This window comes from Amblyraja radiata, chromosome 4 (genome assembly GCF_010909765.2).
Source record: "Amblyraja radiata isolate CabotCenter1 chromosome 4, sAmbRad1.1.pri, whole genome shotgun sequence".
NCBI classification, from domain to species: domain Eukaryota; kingdom Metazoa; phylum Chordata; class Chondrichthyes; order Rajiformes; family Rajidae; genus Amblyraja; species Amblyraja radiata.
The window spans coordinates 45,005,322-45,028,381 of record NC_045959.1 but is presented as its reverse complement, the minus strand read 5'-3'; the positions used below and the strand labels follow the sequence as shown (position 1 = coordinate 45,028,381).

At 42.9% G+C, this 23,060-nt stretch overlaps 1 protein-coding gene across 5 annotated transcripts in view; it reads right to left on the bottom strand.

The window, feature by feature from the left end:
• Positions 1 to 23,060, bottom strand: part of stau2 (staufen double-stranded RNA binding protein 2) — a 369,378-nt gene that overhangs the window by 313,920 nt on the left and 32,398 nt on the right. For all 5 annotated transcript variants that reach the window (XM_033019292.1, XM_033019293.1, XM_033019294.1 and 2 more), the window contains exons 2-4: positions 11,613 to 11,823; positions 6,345 to 6,475; positions 2,303 to 2,462 (exon numbers count right to left, since the gene is read on the bottom strand). In XM_033019292.1, the coding sequence (XP_032875183.1) occupies positions 2,303 to 2,462; positions 6,345 to 6,475; positions 11,613 to 11,814 (493 nt within the window). In that variant the 5' untranslated portion in view covers positions 11,815 to 11,823. The remainder of the gene's footprint in view (positions 1 to 2,302; positions 2,463 to 6,344; positions 6,476 to 11,612; positions 11,824 to 23,060) is intronic.

Here is a 23,060-nt window from a genome sequence, read left to right as displayed (position 1 = left end):
CTGATGAGGGCCTTTTTGACCACCCTATCTACCTTTGATGCAACTTTCAAGGGCCTGCGCTCTTAGATTCCCACACCACTCTACAATACTCCCCAGAGCCCTACCATTCACTGTGTAGATCCTGCCCATGTTAGACTTCCTAAAATGCAACGCTTCACATTTCTCTGTGGTAAATTCTATCAACCATTCCTCAGCACACCAGACCAAGATCCTGCTGCAATCGTTGAAAAAACATTAATATACCAAATCTCATGGAAGAGAAATGTCATACAGGTGAATTACAAATACTTGAGGAACTTCCATCTTATAATGTATTTCAAAAACCTCTATATGTATGCATCTAATATATATAAGCATCTGGATAAACAGGGTCTGATTTTAGGAACAGTCAACATGGATTTGTGCCTGGAAGGTCATGTTTGACTAATCTTCTTGAATTTTTTGAAGAGGTTACTCGGGAAATTGATGAGGGTAAAGCAGTGGATGTTGTATATATGGACTTCAGTAAGGCCTTTGGCAAGGTTCCTCATAAAAGGTTGGTTAAGAAGGTTCAATGGTTGGGTATTAATGGTGGAGTAGCAAGATGGATTCAACAGTGGCTGAATGGGAGATGCCAGAGAGTAATGGTGGATGGTTGTTTGTCAGGTTGGAGGCCAGTGACTAGTGGGGTGCCACAGGGATCTGTGTTGGGTCCACTGTTGTTTGTCATGTACATCAATGATCTGGATGATGGTGTGGTAAATTGGATTAGTAAGTATGCAGATGATACTAAGATAGGTGGGGTTGTGGATAATGAAGTAGATTTTCAAAGTCTACAGAGAGATTTATGCCAGTTGGAAGAGTGGACTGAAAGATGGCAGATGGAGTTTAATGCTGATAAGTGTGAGGTGCTACATCTTGGCAGGACAAATCAAAATAGGATGTACATGGTAAATGGTAGGGAATTGAAGAATGCAGGTGAATAGAGGGATCTGGGAATAACTGTGCACAGTTCCCTGAAAGTGGAATCTCATGTAGATAGGGTGGTAAAGAAAGCTTTTGGTGTGCTGGCCTTTATAAATCAGAGCATTGAGTATAGAAGTTGGGATGTAATGTTAAAATTGTACAAGGCATTGGTGAGGCCAATTCTGGAGTATGGGGTACAATTTTGGTTGCCTAATTATAGGAAGGATGTCAACAAAATAGAGAGAGTACAGAGGAGATTTACTAGAATGTTGCCTGGGTTTCAGCAACTAAGTTACAGAGAAAGGTTGAACAAGTTAGGGCTTTATTCTTTGGAGCGCAGAAGGTTAAGGGGGGACTTGATAGAGGTCTTTAAACTGATGAGAGGGATAGACAGAGTTGACGTGGATAAGCTTTTCCCACTGAGAGTAGGGAAGATTCAAACAAGGGGACATGACTTGAGAATTAAGGGACAGAAGTTTAGGGGTAACATGAGGGGGAACTTCTTTACTCAGAGAGTGGTGGCTGTGTGGAATGAGCTTCCAGTGAAGGTGGTGGAGGCAGGTTCGTTTTTATCATTTAAAAATAAATTGGATAGTTATATGGACGGGAAAGGAATGGAGGGTTATGGTCTGAGCGCAGGTATATGGGACTAGGGGAGAATACGTGTTCGGCACGGACTAGAAGGGTCGAGATGGCCTGTTTCCGTGCTGTAATTGTTATATTATATGGTTATATGGTTAGATAGCCATTTTGTTGGCTGTTTGGACCATTGTCTAGACTGATTTTCTCAGGCTCCTGCTCTTTGTCCACATCCCTGCAATGTTATTCACTCCAAGAACTTATCCAATTCTCATGAAATGACCACTATTGAATACGTGCCGGCCAGTCCGTCAGGTAGTGTATTCCAAATTCTATTTATAACACCTCTGGTTCCCACACCAATCATCTTAAATGGATTCCTTTGTTTTGCTTGCCATTCACTAATTAGTCATTTTTCCTTTAAGTCCTTATGATCGTTAAAACTATCAAATGACCTCTCAGCTTCCTTGCTTCAAGAACCACAGCGTTTCTAATTGATTGAAAGATGGAAACAGGCCCTTTGGCCCATTGATCATCCATTCACACGATTTCTGCACTATCTCACTTCCGCATCCACTCCCTGCACACCAGAATGTGCAAACTCGACACAGACAGCACCCAAGGTCATGAGCGAATTCAGTTCTTTGGTGCTGTGAAGCAGTTGATCCATCAGCTGTGCCACTGTGCTGTCTTGATCTACCAAGTTTGCTGCCGTTCCTGAAATCATTCCATTAAAGCTCATAGGAAACAAATTATGATGAATAAACTATACCTGTACCTGGATTATTGTTCATAATTGCTTTTGTTGGCCGTGGGGAAGGTTCTGGGAGAGTGGTCTCACTCAAAGCTTTGGCTGCAGCAGCATGTTGAGCCTTTTTAATGCTACTTCCTTCTGCTTCCCAAGTTTGATCTCCAAGGGTCAACTGTACACTGAAGATCTGCATGAGAACAAAATCGATAATGCCAATACTGGATTTAGCTATTTTATTCAAAACATTCTAAATTATCCATAAATTTTCAGATTTTCATCTGCATTTTCAAATAAATCACGTGGAATTAACCCGTGTGACTTTAGAGATTAATTTCTTGTTTATAATCAGTATGATTTTGAGTTTTGTTTAAATAATCTGTGCATGTTTCTTTCAACCTTATGTGCTAAAAGACATGGATACTTCAAAGGCACATGTGGGTGCACACTAACATGAATTACGACCATAATTCATGCTATGGTCAAGGCAATGAAAACAAGTACCTAACCAAATTTATGAAACCAAATTCTACATTATTTCAGGTAACATCTGCCTCTTCCCATAAAAAATGATCATCAATTTTCATATGTTCTCACTACCCACAGTCCACATCATCTGGTCCTAGTAGCAAGTTCATTGCATCACAGTTAAATCTGCAATGAAATCCAATCATGAGCAACGTAATTCTAAAAGCATATTTAAGAACTTTAATTCTTTAAGCTAAAGTGGGGCACATATGCAATATGTGTCTATAAGACAGACTGGCACAATTATTTTCATTCAGGCATGCATAGTTTGCTGGCACCTAAAAGGAAATTATTATTCAGTAACTGCTTGATCTCAATCATTGTCCCATTGTGTTCAAGTTTCCCTTGGCCTTTAGAGAGTTAATTTGTATGGTCATGTCCCATGCTAGGCATGTATTATCAAAACAGAACCACAATTCCAATCTTTCTGCTGGTAATTGAAAATTAATGAAATTCATACAATTTTATATAAATTAATCCATTTATTAAGAGATCACCATTTTTAATAGAAACTCGTTTTTACATGGCAATTTCTTAAAATCAATTTGAAAAAATAGTTCTATTTGGGGTTTTTTCAACACGATGTACAAACAGTGGTGTTATAAATTATGCTTTCTTCTTAAGTTATATATGCACTTTTTTGGCTAGCTTACATTTCTAGGACACATTACCATTGCTCATTCCGCTGCTACACAGCTGCCTAACAATATAAAGAAATCAATGAAAGGAAGTGATAGAAAGCACAGCTGTAGTCACACTGATTTAATAAGCGAGTTCGGTATTCCGAAAAACACAAGGAATCGTGGGGTTTGTCCGAGGTCAAACGCTATAAATAAAAATCTAAAGAAGCGCTGTAGATTCAGTGACTAAAGTTTGGGTCCGATTTTTGGTCTTTTTTCAGTGGGAGATCGGGCAGGCGGGAGGGGGCAACAGACAGCCCGGGCCAACTGACAGCCCGGACTGACAACAACAGCGGCCCCAGACCCTCAGAACCCACAGCCAGCACCAACTCCAGCCCAACCCCGCTCCAACTCCAGAGGAACCCACTCCCCAATGGGCTGCTCCGGTGACAAGTGCCAGTTAGCCCACGGCCTCAGCCGCTACCCCAAGTAAAGGAGGTACCTTGCGCACCACCGGCTTCTGCCCCTACGGTACTCGCTGCCACTTCATCCGCAACCCCGAGGAGGAGAGAGGGCCCCGGCCTCGCCTGCGCCAGAGCACCAGCCTGCGCTCAGCCTCCTCTGGCCCGGCGCTAGACTGGGCCGCTCTGCGGGCAGCCTTCTGCCCCAACCTGGGGCCACCCCGGACACGGACAGGACACCGAGGAGGGGATGGGGACAGCCCAACAGCAACTCAACAGCACCTGCAGCGACGGAGAGCCGACCCCGACTACAGACGAAACGCACGCCTGCACACAATGCAGCACCACCGTTGCCAAGACTGTTTTATAGCTAGTGACCTATAACCTGGGCATGCGCAGTCGGAATACCGAACTCGCTTATTCCACCTCTTGACCGGATAAATATTAATCTCGCCACCAGGAGCATTCCAGATTTCATCTCCAAATAGGGACATGTGGTTACACCAGAATAAATCACACCTACAATTTTTGGAAGTTACATACATGTTAAAACTTCCTGCACAAATAAAATTTGTTGTAAATTATTATTCATTGCACTGTGTAATTCATCTGGTTGTTGAAGTTGGATTTCAATTTTGAAATAAGATAAATTTCAGTCTTTCCCTTCGAGAGAAGTTCTCAAAGAAAGCCGAAGCTGTAATTGGATAGAGTAGATGTGGAGAAGATGTTTCCACTAGTGGGAGAGCCTAGGACTAGAGGTCATAGCCACAGAATTAAAGGACGTTCTTTTAGGAAAGAGACGAGAAAGAATCTCTTTAGTCAGAGGCTGGTTAATCTGTGAAATTATTTGTCACAGCAGGCTGTGGAGGCAAAGTCAGTGGATATATTTAAGGCAGAAATAGATAAATTCTTGATTGGTACAGGTGCCGGAGGTTATGGGGAAAAGACAGGAGCATGTGGTTAGGAGGGAGTGATAGGTCAGCCATGATTGAATGCCCTAATTCTGCTCCTATCACTTATGATCTTATGATATTAAGCACTTTTTAAAATTTAAATTTGATTTCAGGATGTGGGCAAGATTGCATTTCTTGCTCAATTCATTTCCAGTTATGTTGACAAGGTGGTGGCTGTGATTCTTTATGAACTGTGGTAGCCTTGATTGTCCTCTCACTGTATTGACCGACAAGGAACTCCCAAACTTTGGCCCAGCAACAAGCTATAAGTTTAAAATCACACAACAAGTGGAAAGGTTGTCACTGAAAGATGGGGTAAATTAAGCTGACATTTTCTGTGTGCTTACAGCATATGCATTTAAAGATTAAGACAGACTAGAAATTGTTCATTTGGATAATTTTGTAAGCGTCTAAAGATCCATTCCTCAAAAATCAAGGAAATAATTTTACATTTGAGACATCATATCTCACAGATTAAAACATTCCTTTAAGAATGTTCGTTCATTTCAAAAGACCAACCAAGTGTGTAAACAAATTGAAATCGAAAATACTGGAAACACTCAGCAGGTCAGACATGGAACATTTGAGGTCAAAGATCCCCTGACATTGGTGTGCTCACTGTTCCTTAAAAGTCAACAGTGATTAAAAAGGCAAACAGGATGCTTTTCTTAATTAACTTAAATAAGCAAGATCAGAAATTATGTAAATTCATCACCAGTCAGACCACAAATCAAGTCCAGCATCTTCTTTGGAAGTTCCTTATGAATGAGTATGTATTTGCTTTCACTTTTGTGTGCTCCCAAATAACCTGAGACCAATATGGGAATGGAAGATTCTTCCATAATTGAGATAAGAAGTTCCGGGAAAATTAGTAGTTTGTAAGGTGGTTGTTTCCTTGACCGTTTACCCAGGGCGTCGGTGTGGTCCTTATGGATTCTTCATACCATCCCAAGTTCTGCACTTTGAGCAGTCATGGACCAGGTGAGATGTTGCATTGTTTTTAAGGTGACTGTTGGAATTGAGACTTAACCGAGATGTATAAAATTAAGTACGACCAAGATTCAATAAACGGGAAAGACTTTTTCCCCCTAAGAACGAGGGTCATGAACCAAAGAGCATCGATTTAAAAGCCAGAGTAAAAGGATTAGAGGGGAAGGAATAAAAACAATTCACCCAGAGTCTGGTAGGAGCCTGGAATACACTGGCGAAAGGCAAGAATGTTCATCCAACTGAAAATGTACAGGGAGGTGTACTCCAATAGCTGCGACCTATCAGGCTATGAACCAAGAGCTAGAATTAGGGATTGGACAGAGAAATAGGCTGAATAGACTGTGCAGTAATATTTCTATAACTCAGTTGTTTCACAGAAAAATGATTACTAGGCAATGGCGCCAAGATTGTGATTAACCTGTAAAACAAGAAACTCCAGATGAAATGAATATTGCTTTCTAAATCAGCATGTAAAAAAAATCAAAAATCTACAAATATTTTAAAGCTACTGAATTATTACCTTGGCATGGGCTGGTCCTCTTTCATTTAGAAGTTTGTACTGGGGCTGAACTCTGTTGAAACGGGCTAACTCATTCACCAAACACATTGGTGTTTTCTCTTTGGGGTTTGCCATGTTATCCTGGAAAGAAACTACAACCAGCATATTTTAGAAAACCTACAAATGTAATAATCCCACAGCTCTGGAGAATATAAATGTTTATAATGAAAATAAAAATTATGCATTTCATATTCTTTGAATCTGGCCAGTGTGATAATTCACTTGGTTTTTGCTTTGTGCATTTCAGGTCAAGTAAGTGACGAAGATTTTGCAAAGTCAACTTCAAGGATCCCCTAACCTTCCCATCTGTGACAAGAAAATAAGCAAACAGGAGGAGTCCACTCATCTCCTCCAGTCTTTCCTGTCTTTAACTATCATGGCTTAACTACCCCAGCCAACTAGACGTGTGCCTGTTGCCCACGACCATCAATTGCTCATTGAGTAATCTCTAAACTCCACTGCTTTGTAATAAAGACCAATATGCCATTTGTCTCAACTGCTTACTGCATGTATCTGCTAACCTCTTATAATCCATGAACACCATTCATCTCCAGCCCCTTTCCCGCTAGTTAATAACCTAGCTTTTGTCTCCTCTTAGTGAAGTCATGAACTTTCACTTTCCCCACACAGAACTCCATTTGCAAGATTTTCACCCACATTATCTGTGCCTCATCACAGACTCAAAGTATCCTCATCATCACATGGACTTTCACCTATTTTTCTGAACAATTCCTTGGTTATTTCCTTGAATATAACCAAGGTATCAGCAACCTTGGTTATATTCCTTTCTAACCCTTCCTCAATTATTTATATTGTAAATATGTGGAATAGAAACGTGTGGTACTCCACTAGTTACATCACCCAATCTGATAAAGGTCATTTCTATATACCTGTTTTTGAGATAACACATTTCCTCCAATATTAAAAGCTCCTTATTTTTGTATCAACGTCTTAGCTGTTATCTTGTCAAATGTTTGTTGGGAGTCCACATGTATCACATCAACATGAGTGGCATAGTGGCACACTGGTAGAGTTGCTGCCTTACTGCACCAGAGACCTAACTACGGGTGCTGTCTATATGGAGTTTCTATGTTCTCCCTGTAACCACATAGGTTTTCTCCGGGTACTCCGGTTTTCTCCCACATTCCAAAGACATGCAGGTTATTTGGCTTCTGTAAATTGTCCCTAGGGCACAGGATAGAACTTGTTCTAGTGATCGCTGGTTGGCATGGACTCGGTGGGACGAATGGCCCGTTTCCACACTGTCTCTAAACTAAATTAATTGACTGGCACCCATCTTTCTGCTCTGCTTGTCAATCCTCAAAAAAACGAGCAAATCGTGATTTGCCTTTCATTAAACCACCTTGGTTTGATCAGGTCAAAATTATTAGTTATTTGTTCTTTGATTATTGACTCGAACATCTTTCCACCAACTAACTTTTTTTCCGCCTTTCTCCCTTCCTAAACAATTGAGTCAGGTTCATGGTTTTCCAATCCACTGGTACTCACTGCGAACTTGAGAGTTTTGAAAGTTTCAACCAGTGGGTCTATCATCTTTGTAGCCACTTGCAAAATACTTGTTTCCAGTTCTATGCCATGTACTTGGCACTTAATATCAACAAGCATAGGTAATTAATTTCTTTGGGAGTATTTCTCATATCTTGTCCAAAATCGTATGAAAAATATTTGCTAATTAAATACTTTTAATTCATTTTAAATGTCAGATCCATGAGCAGAATTTGAAAATGGAAATGAAACCACCATATTTTCAGGAAGAAATAAATAAATTGTAACCATTAACAATACCTTTTCTCTTGTAATGGATGACTGCACTTTTAGCTTTCAAATGAAATATTGTTGAAATATTATTATCTCGCAGAGATCTATAAATTCTCTTAATATGACCACATGCAGATTGCTAGGCCCAATTTCTAATAAATGTCCAATTGCTATGGTTAAAAGTTACTTTACTACTTCTTCTGGTCCAAGTGTGATTTAAAACAAAGGTCTGTACATGCATACTTAACCAACCTTCAACATTTTATGACATTTTGTATGTGTGACAACTCAGAATATTATGTTATTCGCCGAACCCCAGCCCCGCCACACACACAATGCACGAAGTCCCCCAAATTCTTTCCAAAACTGAAACATGGAAACATAAGCCTGGCAGAAGCTATAAATAATTATTTGCAGTAGGTTCTGAACTATGATAGTAATACAGCCCAGCCTGAAAGCATTGTTTCTTCACAAGGCACATTTCAATCAGGCACGTGCTGATAGGGTAGGCAGGGTAGGCAATGCCTACCCTGAATAAAATTATAAAATGGTAATTATTAAATATAAATAATAAAGGTACGATTGATCTCTTAGGTAGGCATAATTCCCCCCGTGCCTATCATCCACAGTACATGTAATACGCGAAAGTATGTGCAGTTCACGTGCCGTCGACGCTGCTTCAAGCCGTCAATGACAAGGGGAGCTGAAGGCAGTTGAAATTCTGCCTTTGCACCGTGGACTGCGTACTGCGCATGCACAGCGCAAGTTTCTTGGCGGGTTTTTCAAACATGGATTGTCCTTATCTTAAGAGTATCTTAAGAAACGAAGAGAGAAGAAAGGAGTTTGTGTATAAATAATGCGGTAAGTAAATTTCTTTGAGCTACATGTTTTTAAATACCGTATTTCCCGGCAATGACGCTATTTTTTACCGAAAAATAAGACACGAAAATTTACCTGCGACTTGGAGGCTGAAGTTTAGGTTGTTAGCCAAGAAAGATAGACTTGGCTATCACTCAGTACAGCAACATCAAGAACGATGTTGCTGTACTGAGGGATAGCCAAGTTTATCCCTCATTGCTGGCAGCTGATGGGAAGCGGCTGTAAAGTGGGAAGCGGCTGTAAAAGGACAGCGCCGCTGGGGGGGGGGGTGGGGGAAGGAAGAGAGTTCATTTCACAGCATGTGGGGAGTCTGGCCAGGGGGTAAAGTTGTGGGGAAGGCAGGAGCGTTGAGAAGGAAGGGGTTAGTGGATCATGCCAGCAACTCACTCACTCACCACTGCCGTGGCGCTCTGGGCATGGAGCCACCGCATTGTGGTCGGGGAGGGAAGTGGTTCTGCCGGCCCACTCACCTCTGGCAGTGCTCTCTCCTCTGAACACCTCTCTCCTGCCGCTTGCCGGCCTCGCTCATGTCAGTCGCTTCCCGCAAATCCTTAAATTCCGACTGCCGCCGAGAGCAGGACATTGTTTACTTGTCTGCACTATTTCATGTTACAGGTCATATGCGAGTTGAACAAAGCCGTTACTGAGCAGATCATCTACTATATCAGTATGGATGCTTTCAAGAGAGAGCTAGATAGGGCTCTTAAAAATTTGCGGAGTCAGGGGATATGGGGAGATGGCAGGAACGGGGTACTGATTGGGGATGATCAGCCATGATCGCATTGAATGGTGGTGCTGGCTCGTAGGGCCGAATGGCCTACTCCTGTACCTATTGTCTATTGTCTATTGTCTATCAGAGGAAGCATCTGACAGTTCAGAATTTAAATGCTCTGCTATTTCAATAATGAAAGGAATGCATAGGTTCCTGGTAAACCTTGTGAACTGATGCATTGTTTCTGTAGTGGTATCTACTAGGATATTGGTATATTGTTACCAATATACAGTGAAAAACTTTGTTTGCATGCTAACCAGTCAAATCGTACCATACATTTACTTAAAACCTGAAAGGCAACATTTTCACACACAGAGGGTGGTGGATATATCGAATGTTCTGCCAGAGGACATTGTTAAGGCATACACAATAACAACATTTAAAAATCATTTGAACAGGTACATGGATAGAAAAGGATAGTGGGATATGGGCCAAAAGCAGATTAATAGCACTACCTTAGAAGGGACATCTTGGTCGGCATGAACATGTTGGGCTGAAGGGCCTATGTCAATGCTATATGACCCTGATTCTATGGTTCTATACATAAGTGAAGTCAGGTCATACACAAGAACAACGGAAACAAAGCGACAACAAACAGAAAAATACCAGAGTGCAGAATAAAGTGGTGCAATGTTATAGCTCCAGAGAAAGTGATGATAAAATGTGCAAGAGCCGCTATGAGGTAGGTTGAGAGATCGGGATGACATCCTTCGATTATGAGAAGTCCGCTCAGTATTCTAATAACAATGGAGAAGAAATTGTTCCTGAATTTGGTTCATGCTTTCAAGCTTTTGTACCTTCTGCTCGACAGGAGAAAGATGGGGGAATGACCAAAGTGAAAATGGTCATTGATGGGATAATCAAGGTGTAAATGGTCCTTGAATGTATTCCAGGAATATTATATTGCTCCTGAGTAGTTATACCCACAGGTGTTCTTCATAACATTGCCAACCGTCCAACAGGAACCAGAAGTGGGATATTCAGCATCTCTGTGTCTGTGAACCATTCAATAAAATGGGCAACTGAATCATTTCCTCAGCACCACTTTCTTACACACATCCCAAATTCCTTGATTACACCAAATATCCAAAATAAATTGATTTATCTCTTGTAAATACTCAGCTAGTGAGCATGCATGCTTTCCTGGGAAAATAATTCAAAAGTGAAATAATACCCATTTGATGAATAAATCTCTTGACAAATCAGCGCTGAATGGCTGAGGCATGTTTTGAGAATTTAACCCAGATACCAAATACCCAACTAGGAGAAATATCAACACTACATCTATCCTGTTAAATCTCTAAAGAAATGTTGTGCCTTTCAATTGGGTTACCTCCCATGCCATCTCAACCCAAGATAAGTATAGGACCAACTGCTCAATCTCTCTTCATTGCAACACATTCACTATGCCAGGAACCAGTCCCTCCATTCAAGTCATATCCTTTCTCTGATAGGGAGCCAGACCTGCACACAATGTTCCAGAAGTAGTCTCAGCGGGCAAAATTGAAGAAAGATGTCTCCACTTATGTACTCAAATTCCAATAGGATAAAAGCCAATACAAAGCCTAACTGCTTAATAAGCCTGCTCATTAACCTAGTGATGAGTGTATAAGGATACCCAGATCCTCTAATCAGCCACATCTTTTAGTCTGCCACCATTTAAATAGAAAAACTCCATTTTTCTATTTTTCCAATGCAGTATCATTTATGAAAAATCACAAAATACATTTCATTACTTTCAATGATCGCTTGGTATCAAATGGTCAGTAGAAAGCTTCACATTTAATAAGAAGACTCACCTGGTAAGTTAATAATTGAAACAGTAGAATCCACAAACCCAGCGGCAGGGCTGGTACAGCTGGAACTTGCGGCTGGGACTGACCCATTCAGAGAAGACTGCAGAACTAGAGGAACAGTACTAGCTACAGATGGTGACTGCATCGTGACACCCAGTGTAGATCCAGATAGGTTTACTGCAGTCTGAACTTTAACTTGCGTCATTCTCTGTCACTGTAAGAAAGAAAAGTTCGTGAATCATAAAGGATCTAAAATAGAAAAAGCACTAAAATGAATTATGACTTTCAATAGACAATAGGTGCAGGAGTAGGCCATTTGGCCCATCAAGCCAGCACCACCATTCACTGTGATCATGGCTGATCATCCACAATCAGTACCTCGTTCCTGCCTTCTCCCCATATCCCTTGACTCTGCTATCTTTAAGAGCTCTATCTAACTCTCTCTTAAAAGCATCCAGAGAATCGGCCTCCACTGCCTTCTGAGGCAGAGATTTCCACAGAATCACAACTCTCTGGGTGAAAAAGTTTTTCCTCATCTCCGTTCTAAATGGCCTACCCCTTATTCTTAATCTGTGGCCCCTGGTTCTGGACTCCACCAACATTGGGAACATGGTTCCAGCCACTAGCATAACCAATCCCTTAATAATCTTACATGTTTCCATTCTTTCAACATACGACAGTCCCTCCATACCGGGCATTAACCTCGTGAACATACGCTGCACTCCCTCAATAGCAAGTATGTCCTTCCTCAAGTTTGGAGAAAAAAACTGCACACAATACTCCAGGTGTGGTCTCACCAGGGTCCTGTACAACTGCAGAAGGACCTCTTTGTTCCTATACTCAACTCCTCTTGTTATGAAGGCCAACATGACATTAGCTTTCTTCACTGCCTGCTGTACCTGAATGCTTACTTTCAGCGACTGATGTACAAGGCCACCCAGATCTCGTTGTACTTCCCCTTTTTCTAACTTGACACCATTCAGATAATAATCTGCCTTCCTGTTCTTGCCACCAAAGTGCATAACCTCACATTTATCCACATCAAACTGCATCTGCCATGCATCTGCCCACTCACCCAGCCTGTCCAAGTCACCCTGCATCTTCATAGCATTCTCCTCACAGTTCACATTGCCACCCAGTTTTGTGTCGTCTGCAAATTTGTTAATGTTGCTTTTAATCCCTTCATCTAAATCATTCATGTATATTGTAAATAGCTGCGGTCCCAGTATTGAGCCTTGCAGTACCCCTCTAGTCACTGCCTGCCATTCCGAAAGGGACCCTTTAATTCCTAAACGTTGCCTATTTCCTTCACTCCATAGATGCTGCCGCACCCGCTGCCTTTCTCTAGCAATTTTGTCTACCTTCGATTTTCCAGCAATGTAGTTCCTTCTTGAACCCTTTAATTCCTACTCTGTTTCCTGTTTGCCAACCAATTTTCTATCCGTAAGTACCCCATCCCCAATACCATGTGCTCTAATTTTGCCCACCAATCCCCTATTTAGGACCATATCAAAGACTTTTTGGAAGTCCAGGTACACCACATCCACTGGCTCTCCCATGTCCATTTTCCTAGTTACATCCTCAAATAATTCCAGAAGATTAGTCAAGCATGATTTCCCCTTAAATCCATGGTGACTCGGACCGATCCTGTTACTGCTATCCAAATGTGCCGCTATTTCATCTTTTATAATTGACTCCAGCATCTTCCCCACCACCGATGTCAGGCTAACTGGTCTATAATTCCCTGTTTTCTCTCTCCCGCCTTTCTCAAAAGGTGGGAGACATTAGCTACCCTCCAATCCACAGGAACTGAACCTGAATCTATAGAACATTGGAAAATGATCACCAATGCGTTCACGATTTTGAGAGCCACCTCCTTAAATACCCTGGGATGCAGACCATCAGGCTCTGGGGATTTATCAGCCTTATCAGCCTACCCAACACCATTTCCTGCCTAATGTGAATTTCCTTCAATTCCTCCGTCACCCCAGATCCTCTGGCCACTAGTGCATCAGGAAGATTGTTTGTGTCTTCATTAGTGAAGACAGATCCAAAGTACCTGTTCAACAGTTTAAGAATAAGGAGTAAGCCATTTAGAACGGAGACGAGGAAACACTTTTTCTCACAGAGAGTGGTGAGTCTGAGGAATTCTCTGCCTCAGAGGGCGGTGGAGGCAGGTTCTCTGGATACTTTCAAGAGAGAGCTAGATAGGGCTCTTAAAAATAGCGGAGTCAGGGGATGTGGGGAGAAGGCAGGAACGGGGTACTGATTGGGGATGATCAGCCATTGAATGGCGGTGCTGGCTCGAAGGGCCGAATGGCCTACGCCTGCACCTATTGTCTATTGCCTAGTGTCTATTGTGTAACTCGTCTGCCATTTCCTTGTTCCCCATAATAAACTCACGTGTTCTGTCTTCAAGGGACCCACATGTGTCTTAACTATTTTTTTCCTCTTCACATAGTTAAAGAAGCTTTTGCTATCCTCCTTTATATTCTTGGCTAGCTTACCTTTGTGGCTCATCTTTTCTCCCCGTATTGCCTTCTGTTGCTCTTTAAACATTACCCAATAATCTTGCTTCCCGCTCATCTTTGTTATGTTATGCTTCTTCTCTTTTATTTTTATACTGTCCTTGACTTCACTTGTCAGCCAAGGTAGCCTCTTACTCCCCTTAGAATCTTTCTTCCTCTTTGGAATGAACTAATCCTGCACCTTCTGTATTATTCCCAGAAATACCTGCAATTGCTGTTCCACTGTCATCCCTGCTAGGGTATCTTTCCAGTCAACTTTGGTCAGCTCCTCCCTCATGCTTCCATAGTTCCCTTTGCTCAACTGTAATACTGACACTTCCGATTTTTCCTTCTCCCTCTCAAATTGTAGATTAAAACTTATCATATTATGGTCACTACCTAATGGCTCCTTTATCTCGAGTTCCCTTATCAAATCCGGTTCATTACACAATACTAAATCCAGAATTGCCTTCTCCCTGGTAGGCTCCAGTACAAGCTGCTCTAAGTATCCATCTTGGAGACACTCTACAAACTCCCTTTCTTGGGGTCCAGTACGGCAGAGGCCCGAGAGCCGTTGGAGCGGTCGCAGAGGGAGGAGCTACACCCGAGCGGTAGCAGTTAAATCTCGAGCGCGGGGCTTGTTTTTTGCAGAGGCCCGAGAGCCGTTGGAGCGGTCGCAGAGGGAGGAGCCAAAGCTGCAACGTTCCAACGTCCCGTTCGCATTTCAAAACAAGTGGGCTTGAGGAAGCCGCTGATTGGTGGAAGCGGACAAGGGGGAGCAGCTGATTGGGAGACAAATCCCTGCTGATTTCTTCCAGCAGTTTGTATTGTATTGTATTGTATTGTATTGTATTGTATTGTACTTTGTATTGTATTGTATTGTATTGTACTTTGTATTGTATCCTGGGTAAGGGGGAGAATGACGGCCAGAATGTTCTGGATGTCAGATGTGGGAGGTCAAGGAATCTGATAGCCTTCCAGACGTCCACATCTGCGCCAGGTGCGTCGAGATGGGGCTCCTAAGGGACCGTATTAATAACCTGGAGTAGCAGCTCGATGACCTCCGTCTGGTCAGGGAGAGCGAGGAAGTCATTGAGAGGAGTTACAGAGAGGTGGTCACTCCAAGACCACAGGAGGCAAGCAAGTGGGTCACGGTTAGGAGGGGCAATGGGCACAGGCAGGGACTAGAGAGTACAAGTGGCTGTACACCTTGACATTAAGTACTCCTGTTTGAGTACTGTTGGGGGGGGACAGCCTACCTGTGGGTAGCAACAGCGGCCGGGCCACCGGTACAGAGACTGGTTCTGTTGCTCAGAAGGGTAAGGAAAAGAAGAGGGGACTCTATAGTTAGGGGGTCAGACAGGCGATTCTGTGGACACAGTCGGGAGACCCAGATGATAGTTTGTCTCCCTGGTGCCAGGGTCTGGGATGTGTCTGAACATGTCCAAGAAATCCTGAAATGGGAGGGAGAGGAGCCCGAGGTCGTGGTACATATAGGTACCAATGACATAGGTAGAAAAAGAGAAGAGATCCTGAAAGGAGAATTTAGGGAGTTAGGAGGAGAGTTAAAGAGAAGGACCGCAAAGGTAACAATCTCGGGATTACTGCTTATGCCACGCGACAGTGAGAGTAGGAATGGAGCGAGGTGGAGGATAAATGCGTGGCTGAAGGACTGGTGCAGAGGACAGGGATTCAAGTTTCTGGATCATTGGGACGTCTTTGGTGGAAGGTGCGACCTGTACAAAAAGCATGGGTTGCACTTGAACCCGAGGGGGACCAATATCCTGGCGGGGAGAATTGCAAAGGCTACTGCGGAGACTTTAAACTAGAACGGTTGGGGGGAGGGACTCAAATAGAGAAAGCTAGTGGACAGTGTGTGAGGCAGGAGGCAGAGAAGGGAAGCACTCAGACCCAACATGTAGGGGGGAAAGAAGAAAACAATAATAAACAGTGAATAAGAGGTGGTGGGGTTCTTAAATGTGTGAGCAGAGACAGAGGGGTGTAAAATGAGGGTAGAAGCAATAGGTAGCAAGGTGAAAAGTAAAAGTGGCAGGCAGACAAATCCAGGGCAAAAATCAAAAAGGGCCACTTTTCAACATAATTGTGTAAGGGGTAAGAGCGTTGTAAAAACAAGCCTGAAGGCTTTGTGTCTCAATGCAAGGAGCATTCGTAATAAGGTGGATGAATGTGCAGATAGCTATTAATGATTATGATATAGTTGGGATCACGGAGACATGGCTCCAGGGTGACCAAGGCTGGGAGCTGAACATCCAGGGATATTCAATATTCAGGAGGGATAGACAGAAAGGAAAAGGAGGTGGGGTAGCGTTGCTGGTTAGAGAGGAGATTAACGCAATGGAAAGGAAGGACATTAGCTTGGAGGATGTGGAATCGATATGGGTAGAGCTGCGAAACACTAAGGGGCAGAAAACGCTAGTGGGTGTTGTGTACAGGCCACCTAACAATAGTAGTGAAGTTGGGGATGGCATCAAACAGGAAATTAGAAATGCGTGCAACATAGGTAAAACAGTTATAATGGGTGACTTCAATCTACATATAGATTGGGTGAATCAAATTGGCAGGGGTGCTGAGGAAGAGGATTTCTTGGAATGTATGCGGGATAGTTTTCTAAACCAACATGTAGAGGAACCAACGAGAGAGCAGGCTATACTAGATTGGGTATTGAGTAATGAGGAAGGGTTAGTTAGCAGTCTTGTTGTGCGTGGCCCCTTGGGCAAGAGCGACCATAATATGGTTGAGTTCTTCATTAGGATGGAGAGTGACATTGTTAATTCAGAAACAATGGTTCTGAACTTAAAGAAAGGTAACTTTGAGGGTATGAGACGTGAATTGGCCAAGATTGACTGGCAATTAATTCTTAAAGGGTTGATGGTGGATATGCAATGGAAGGCATTTAAAGACTGCATGGATGAACTACAACAATTGTTCATCCCAGTTTGGCAAAAGAATAAATCAGGGAAGGTAGTGCATCCGTGGATAACAAGGGAAATCAGGGATAGTATCAAAGCAAAAGATGAAGCGTACAAATTAGCCAGAAAAAGCAGCCTACCAGAGGACTGGGAGAAATTCAGAGACCAGCAGAGGAGGACAAAGGGCTTAATTAGGAAAGGGAAAATAGATTATGAAAGAAAACTGACTGCAAAAGTTTTTATAGATATGTGAAGAGAAAGAGATTAGTAAAAACAAATGTAGGTCCCTTGCAGTCAGAAACAGGTGAATTGATCATGGGGAATAAGGACATGGTGGTCAAATTGAATAACTATTTTGGTTCCGTCTTCACCAAGGAAGACATAAATAATCTGCTGGAAATGGCAGGGGACCGCGGGTCAAATGAGATGGAGGAACTGAGTGAAATCCATGTTAGCCGGGAAGTGGTGTTAGGTAAATTGCATGGATTAAAGGCCGATAAATCCCCAGGGCCAGATAGGCTGCATCCCAGAGTACATAAGGAAGTAGCGCCAGAAATAGTGGATGCATTAGTGATAATTTTTCAAAACTCTTTAGATTCTGGAGTAGTTCCTGAGAATTCCTGAGGACTATTTAAAAAGGGAGGGAGAGAAAAAAAAAAGAATTACAGACCAGTTAGTCTAACATCGGTAGTGGGGAAACTGCTAGAGTCATTAAAGTTAAAGTTATTAAAGATGGGATAGCAGCACATTTGGAAAGTGGTGAAATCATTGGACAAAGTCAGCATGGATTTACGAAAGGTAAATCATGTCTGACGAACCTTATAGAATTTTTCGAGGATGTAACTAGTAGAGTGGATAGGGGAGAACCAGTGGATGTGTTATATCTGGACTTTCAGAAGGCTTTCGACAACGTCCCACATAAGAGATTAGTATACAAACTTAAAGCACACGGTATTCGGAGTTCAGTATTGATGTGGATAGATAACTGGCTGGCAAACAGGAAGCAAAGAGTAGGAGTAAACGGGATCTTTTCAGAATGGCAGGCAGTGACTAGTGGGGTACCGCAAGGCTCAGTGCTGGGACCCCAGCTATTTACAATATATATTAATGATTTGGACGAGGGAATTGAATGCAACATCTCCAAGTTTGCGGATGACACGAAGCTGGGGGGCAGTGTTAGCTGTGAGGAGGATGCTAGGAGGCTGCAAGGTGACTTGGATAGGCTGGGTGAGTGGGCAAATGCATGGCAGATGCAGTATAATATGGATAAATGTGAGGTTATCCACTTTGGTGGCAAAAACAGGAAAGCTGACTATTATCTAAATGGTGGCCGATTAGGAAAAGGGGAGATGCAACGAGACCTGGGTGTCATGGTACACCAGTCATTGAAAGTAGGCATGCAGGTGCAGCAGGCAGTAAAGAAAGCGAATGGTATGTTGGCATTCATAGCAAGAGGATTTGAGTATAGGAGCAGGGAGGTTCTGCTGCACTTGTACAGGGTCTTGGTGAGACCACACCTGGAGTATTGCGTACAGTTTTGGTCTCCAAATCTGAGGAAGGACATTATTGCCATAGAGGGAGTGCAGAGAAGGTTCACCAGACTGATTCCTGGGATGTCAGGACTTTCTTATGAAGAAAGACTGGATAGACCCGGATTGTACTCGCTAGAATTTAGGAGATTGAGGGGGGATCTTATAGAAACTTACAAAATTCTTAAGGGATTGGACAGGCTAGATGCAGGAAGATTGTTCCCGATGTTGGGGAAGTCCAGGACAAGGGGTCACAGCTTAAGAATAGAGGGAAAATCCTTTAGAACCGAGATGAGAAAAACATTTTTCACGCAGAGTGGTGAATCTCTGGAACTCTCTGCCACAGAAGGTAGTTGAGGCCAGTTCATTGGCTATATTTAAGAGGGAGTTAGATGTGGCCCTTGTGGCTAGAGGGATCAGGGGGTATGGAAAGAAGGCAGGTGCGGGATACTGAGTTGGATGATCAGCCATGATCATATTGAATGGCGGTGCAGGTTCGAAGGGCCGAATAGCCTACTCCTGCACCTAATTTCTATGTTTCTATGTTTCTATCTGATTTTCCCAATCTACCTGCATGTTGAAATCTCACATAACCACCACAGCATTATTTTTCATAGCATGAAGGCACATACAATGACATAACAATGTAAAAATAGAAATGTGCAATAATTACCAGCTCTAGCTCTACACGTTTGCAGCAAATGCATTGTTTAGTTTTAGTTTTGAGGTACAGCGCGGAAACAGGCCATTCGGCCCACCGAGTCCCCGCCGACCAACTATCCCTGCACATTGACACGATCCTAAACACACTGGGGACGATTTACAATTTTACCAAGCCAATTATTCTACAAACCTGTATGTCTTTGGAGTGTGGGAGGAAATCAGAGCTCCCAGAGAAATTCTACCTAGGTCACATGCAGAACATACAAACTCCATACAGCCAGCACCCGCAGTCAGGATCGAACCCGAGTCTTTGGTGCTACAAGTTTACCCCTGTACCACCATTGACTTTCAGTGGTTACTTTAAGTAGGTTGAGATGGAAAATTTAACATTACCCCTTCTTAATCTGGATTTGCCAGAAGAACTGGCTTTTCTGTCTACCGTGCTCCTTTTGTTTTATACCACATATTCTTTCAATAAGTTTGACATTATGCCTGAAACACAGCATATTCTCATTTTATTCCAGCTTATTGCTGTCATTTGTTTTTCTCTTCATAATTTACCTTATTAAATAACTCCAAGAAACAAAGCAAATTACAGAGAGTGGCAGACACTGCCACAAGGGTATTGACCAACCCAACATCGAGGGGATCTACAGGAAGCGCTGTTCCAAAAATGCTGCCAGTAACAAAGACCCACTTCACCTTCGCCACACTCTCATTTAATTTGTACCATCAGGGAGAAGGTACAAGTCTGAAAAAAGTGACCACACAATTCAAAAACAGCTTTCCCCCGAGAAATAAGCCCCTGTCCCACTGTACATAGAAACATAGAAAATAGGTGCAGGAGTAGGCCATTCGGCCCTTCGAGCCTGCACCACCATTCGATATGATCATGGCTGATCATCCAACTCAGTATCCCATCCCTGCCTTCCCTCCATACCCCCTGATCCCTTAAGCCACAAGGGCCACATCTAACTCCCTCTTAAATATAGCCAATGAACTGGCCTCAACTACCTTCTGTGGCAGAGAATTCCACAGATTCACCACTCTCTGTGTAAAAAATGATTTTCTCATCTCGGTCCTTCCCTCTTATTCTTAAACTGTGACCCCTAGTTCTGGACTTCCCCAACATCGGGAATAATCTTCCTGCATCTAGTCTGTCCAACCCCTTAAGAATTTTGCAAGTTTCTATAAGATCCCCCCCCTCAATCTTCTGAATTCTAGCGTGTACAAGCCGAGTCTATCCAGTCTTTCTTCATATGAAAGTCCTGCCATCCCAGGAATCAATCTGGTGAACCTTCTATGGCAAGAATGTCTTTCCTCAGATTGGGAGACCAAAACTGTACGCAATACTCCAGGTGTGGTCTCACCAAGACCCTGTACAACTGCAGTAGAACCTCCCTGCTCTTATACTCAAATCCTTTTGCTATGAATGCTAACATACCATTTGCTTTCTTCACTGCTTGCTGCACCTGCATTCCTACTTTTAATGACTGGTGTACCTTGACACCCAGGTCTCGTTGCATCTCCCCTTTTCCTAATCGGCCACCATTCAGATAATAGTCTACTTTCCTGTTTTTGCCACCAAAGTGGATAACCTCACATTTATCCACATTATACTGCATCTGCCATGCATTTGCCCACTCACCCAACCTATCCAAGTCACCTTGCAGCCTCCTAGCATCCTCCTCACAGCTAACACTGCCCCCCAGCTTCGTGTCATCCGCAAACTTGGTGATGTTGCATTCAATTCCCTCATCCAGATCATTAATATATATTGTAAATAGCTGGGGTCCCAGCACTGAGCCTTGCGGTACCCCACTAGTCACTGCCTGCCATTCTGAAAAGGACCCGTTTACTCCTACTCTTTGCTTCCTGTCTGCCAGCCAGTTCTCCATCCACATCAATACTGAACCCCCAATACCGTGTGCTTTAAGTTTGTATACTAATCTCTTATGTGGGACCTTGTCGAAAGCCTTCTGAAAGTCCAGATATAACACATCCACTGGTTCTCCCTTATCCACTCTACTAGTTACAACCTCGAGGTAATTCAGAGGTAATTCACAAGGTTCCCCGAGTTTTCCCCTGATTCGAACTCGGAGAATGTCCGTAGCGGGTCCGTAAGAGTTTGTGGATGTCTCGTAGCGGCTCGTAATGCTAACGGTAGGTATAAAAAGTAGGTTTTTCATCACGAGTATTTTTTTTACTCGTGGACATTTTTTTGCAGTGATGAAAAAACGTCACGAGTTACCGGATGTCCCGAGTACCTACCATTAGCATTACGAGCCACTACGAGACATCCATGAACTCCTACGGACCCGCTACGGACATTCTCCGATTTCGAATCAGGGGAAAACACGGGAGAACTCGTGAATTACCTCGTACAGTGGGACAGGTGATTAGGCTCTTAAACAAGATACAACCTTAATATTAAATATGAACTATGGACTGTCTTTGGTTGCATTGGGGATTTTGGGGTTTAATTTTCTACTAATTTATTGACTTTTTGTGTGTTATATATTATCGGTGTGTATTACATTTACAGTCCCCTTATACTGCTCTAAGTAAGAATTGTATTGTTCCAGCGTCAGCACAGATAACAATGAAACACTTAATTATTGTCTAAATTTTTTAAAAGCTCACTTTTCACTATTTAGCACAACTATCAAATCACCTCATATTCGAACCATCAATTACTTGATGATCTGGGCTCGTCTGAGACATTGTTAATCAATGCTGGTTAATTATCATTACTCAATTTAACATGGCTTCATGCTCTCCTGTTCCAAAACATAATGAGCTGGAAATTCCTGATCATGCTTGGTGCTGATCTACAAGGCATTTGTCATCTGCCTTTCACAAATGTCAATTTGCTGGTAACTGGCATTGTGATCAAAGACTGCAACCATAGTGCTGGAGCAACTCAGTGGGTCAGGCAGCAGCATCTCTGGAGAAAAGGAATGCGTGACATTTCGGGTCAGAACCCTTCTTCAGACTGACTTTTTTTATTTTGATAGGTCTAAAGAGGATAGAAGGCTGTCTGGGGGAGTCCAAGAGGAGGACCACCGTTGGAGACGGGAGAAGGAAGACGGGAGAAGGTCATCACTGGTTGATGAGGACACCTTCCCGTAGAGAAAAGCACTGAGGCGGAGGAGACAGAAGAAAAACTTGACGTCATGTGGATAAATGTGAGGTTATCCATTTTGGTATCAAAAACAGGAAGGCAGATTATTATCTAAATGGTGTCAAGTTGGGAAAAGGGGAAGTACAAAGAGATATGGAGGGTCCTTGTTCATCAGTCACTGAAAGTAAGCATGCAGGTACAGCAGGCCGTGAAGAAAGCTAATGGCATGTTGGCCTTCATAACAAGAGGAGTTGAGTATAGGAGCAAAGAGGTCCTTCTGCAGTTGTACAGAAGAACATTCTTGCTGTTGAGGGAATGCAGCGTATGTTCACGGGGTTAATTCCGGGGGTGGCAGAAAGTTTAAGAATAAGGGGTAGGCCATTTAGAACAGAGATGAGGAAAAACATTTTCACCCAGAGAGTTGTGAATCTGTGTAATTCAAGAGAGAGTTAGATAGATCTCTTAAAGATAGCCGAGTCAGGGGATATGGTGAGAAGGCAGGAACGGGGTACTGAATGTGGATGATCAGCCATGATCACAGTGAATGGCGGTGCTGGCTCATAGGGCTGAATGTCCTGCTCCTGCACCTATTGTTCCTTGTCTACTGTCATGGCAGGCCCGGAACTTGTTGAGGTGGGAGCGGAGGGTTACAAAGGTGAGGCCTCTGCAGAAGACAGATCGTTCTGTATCAGAAAGGG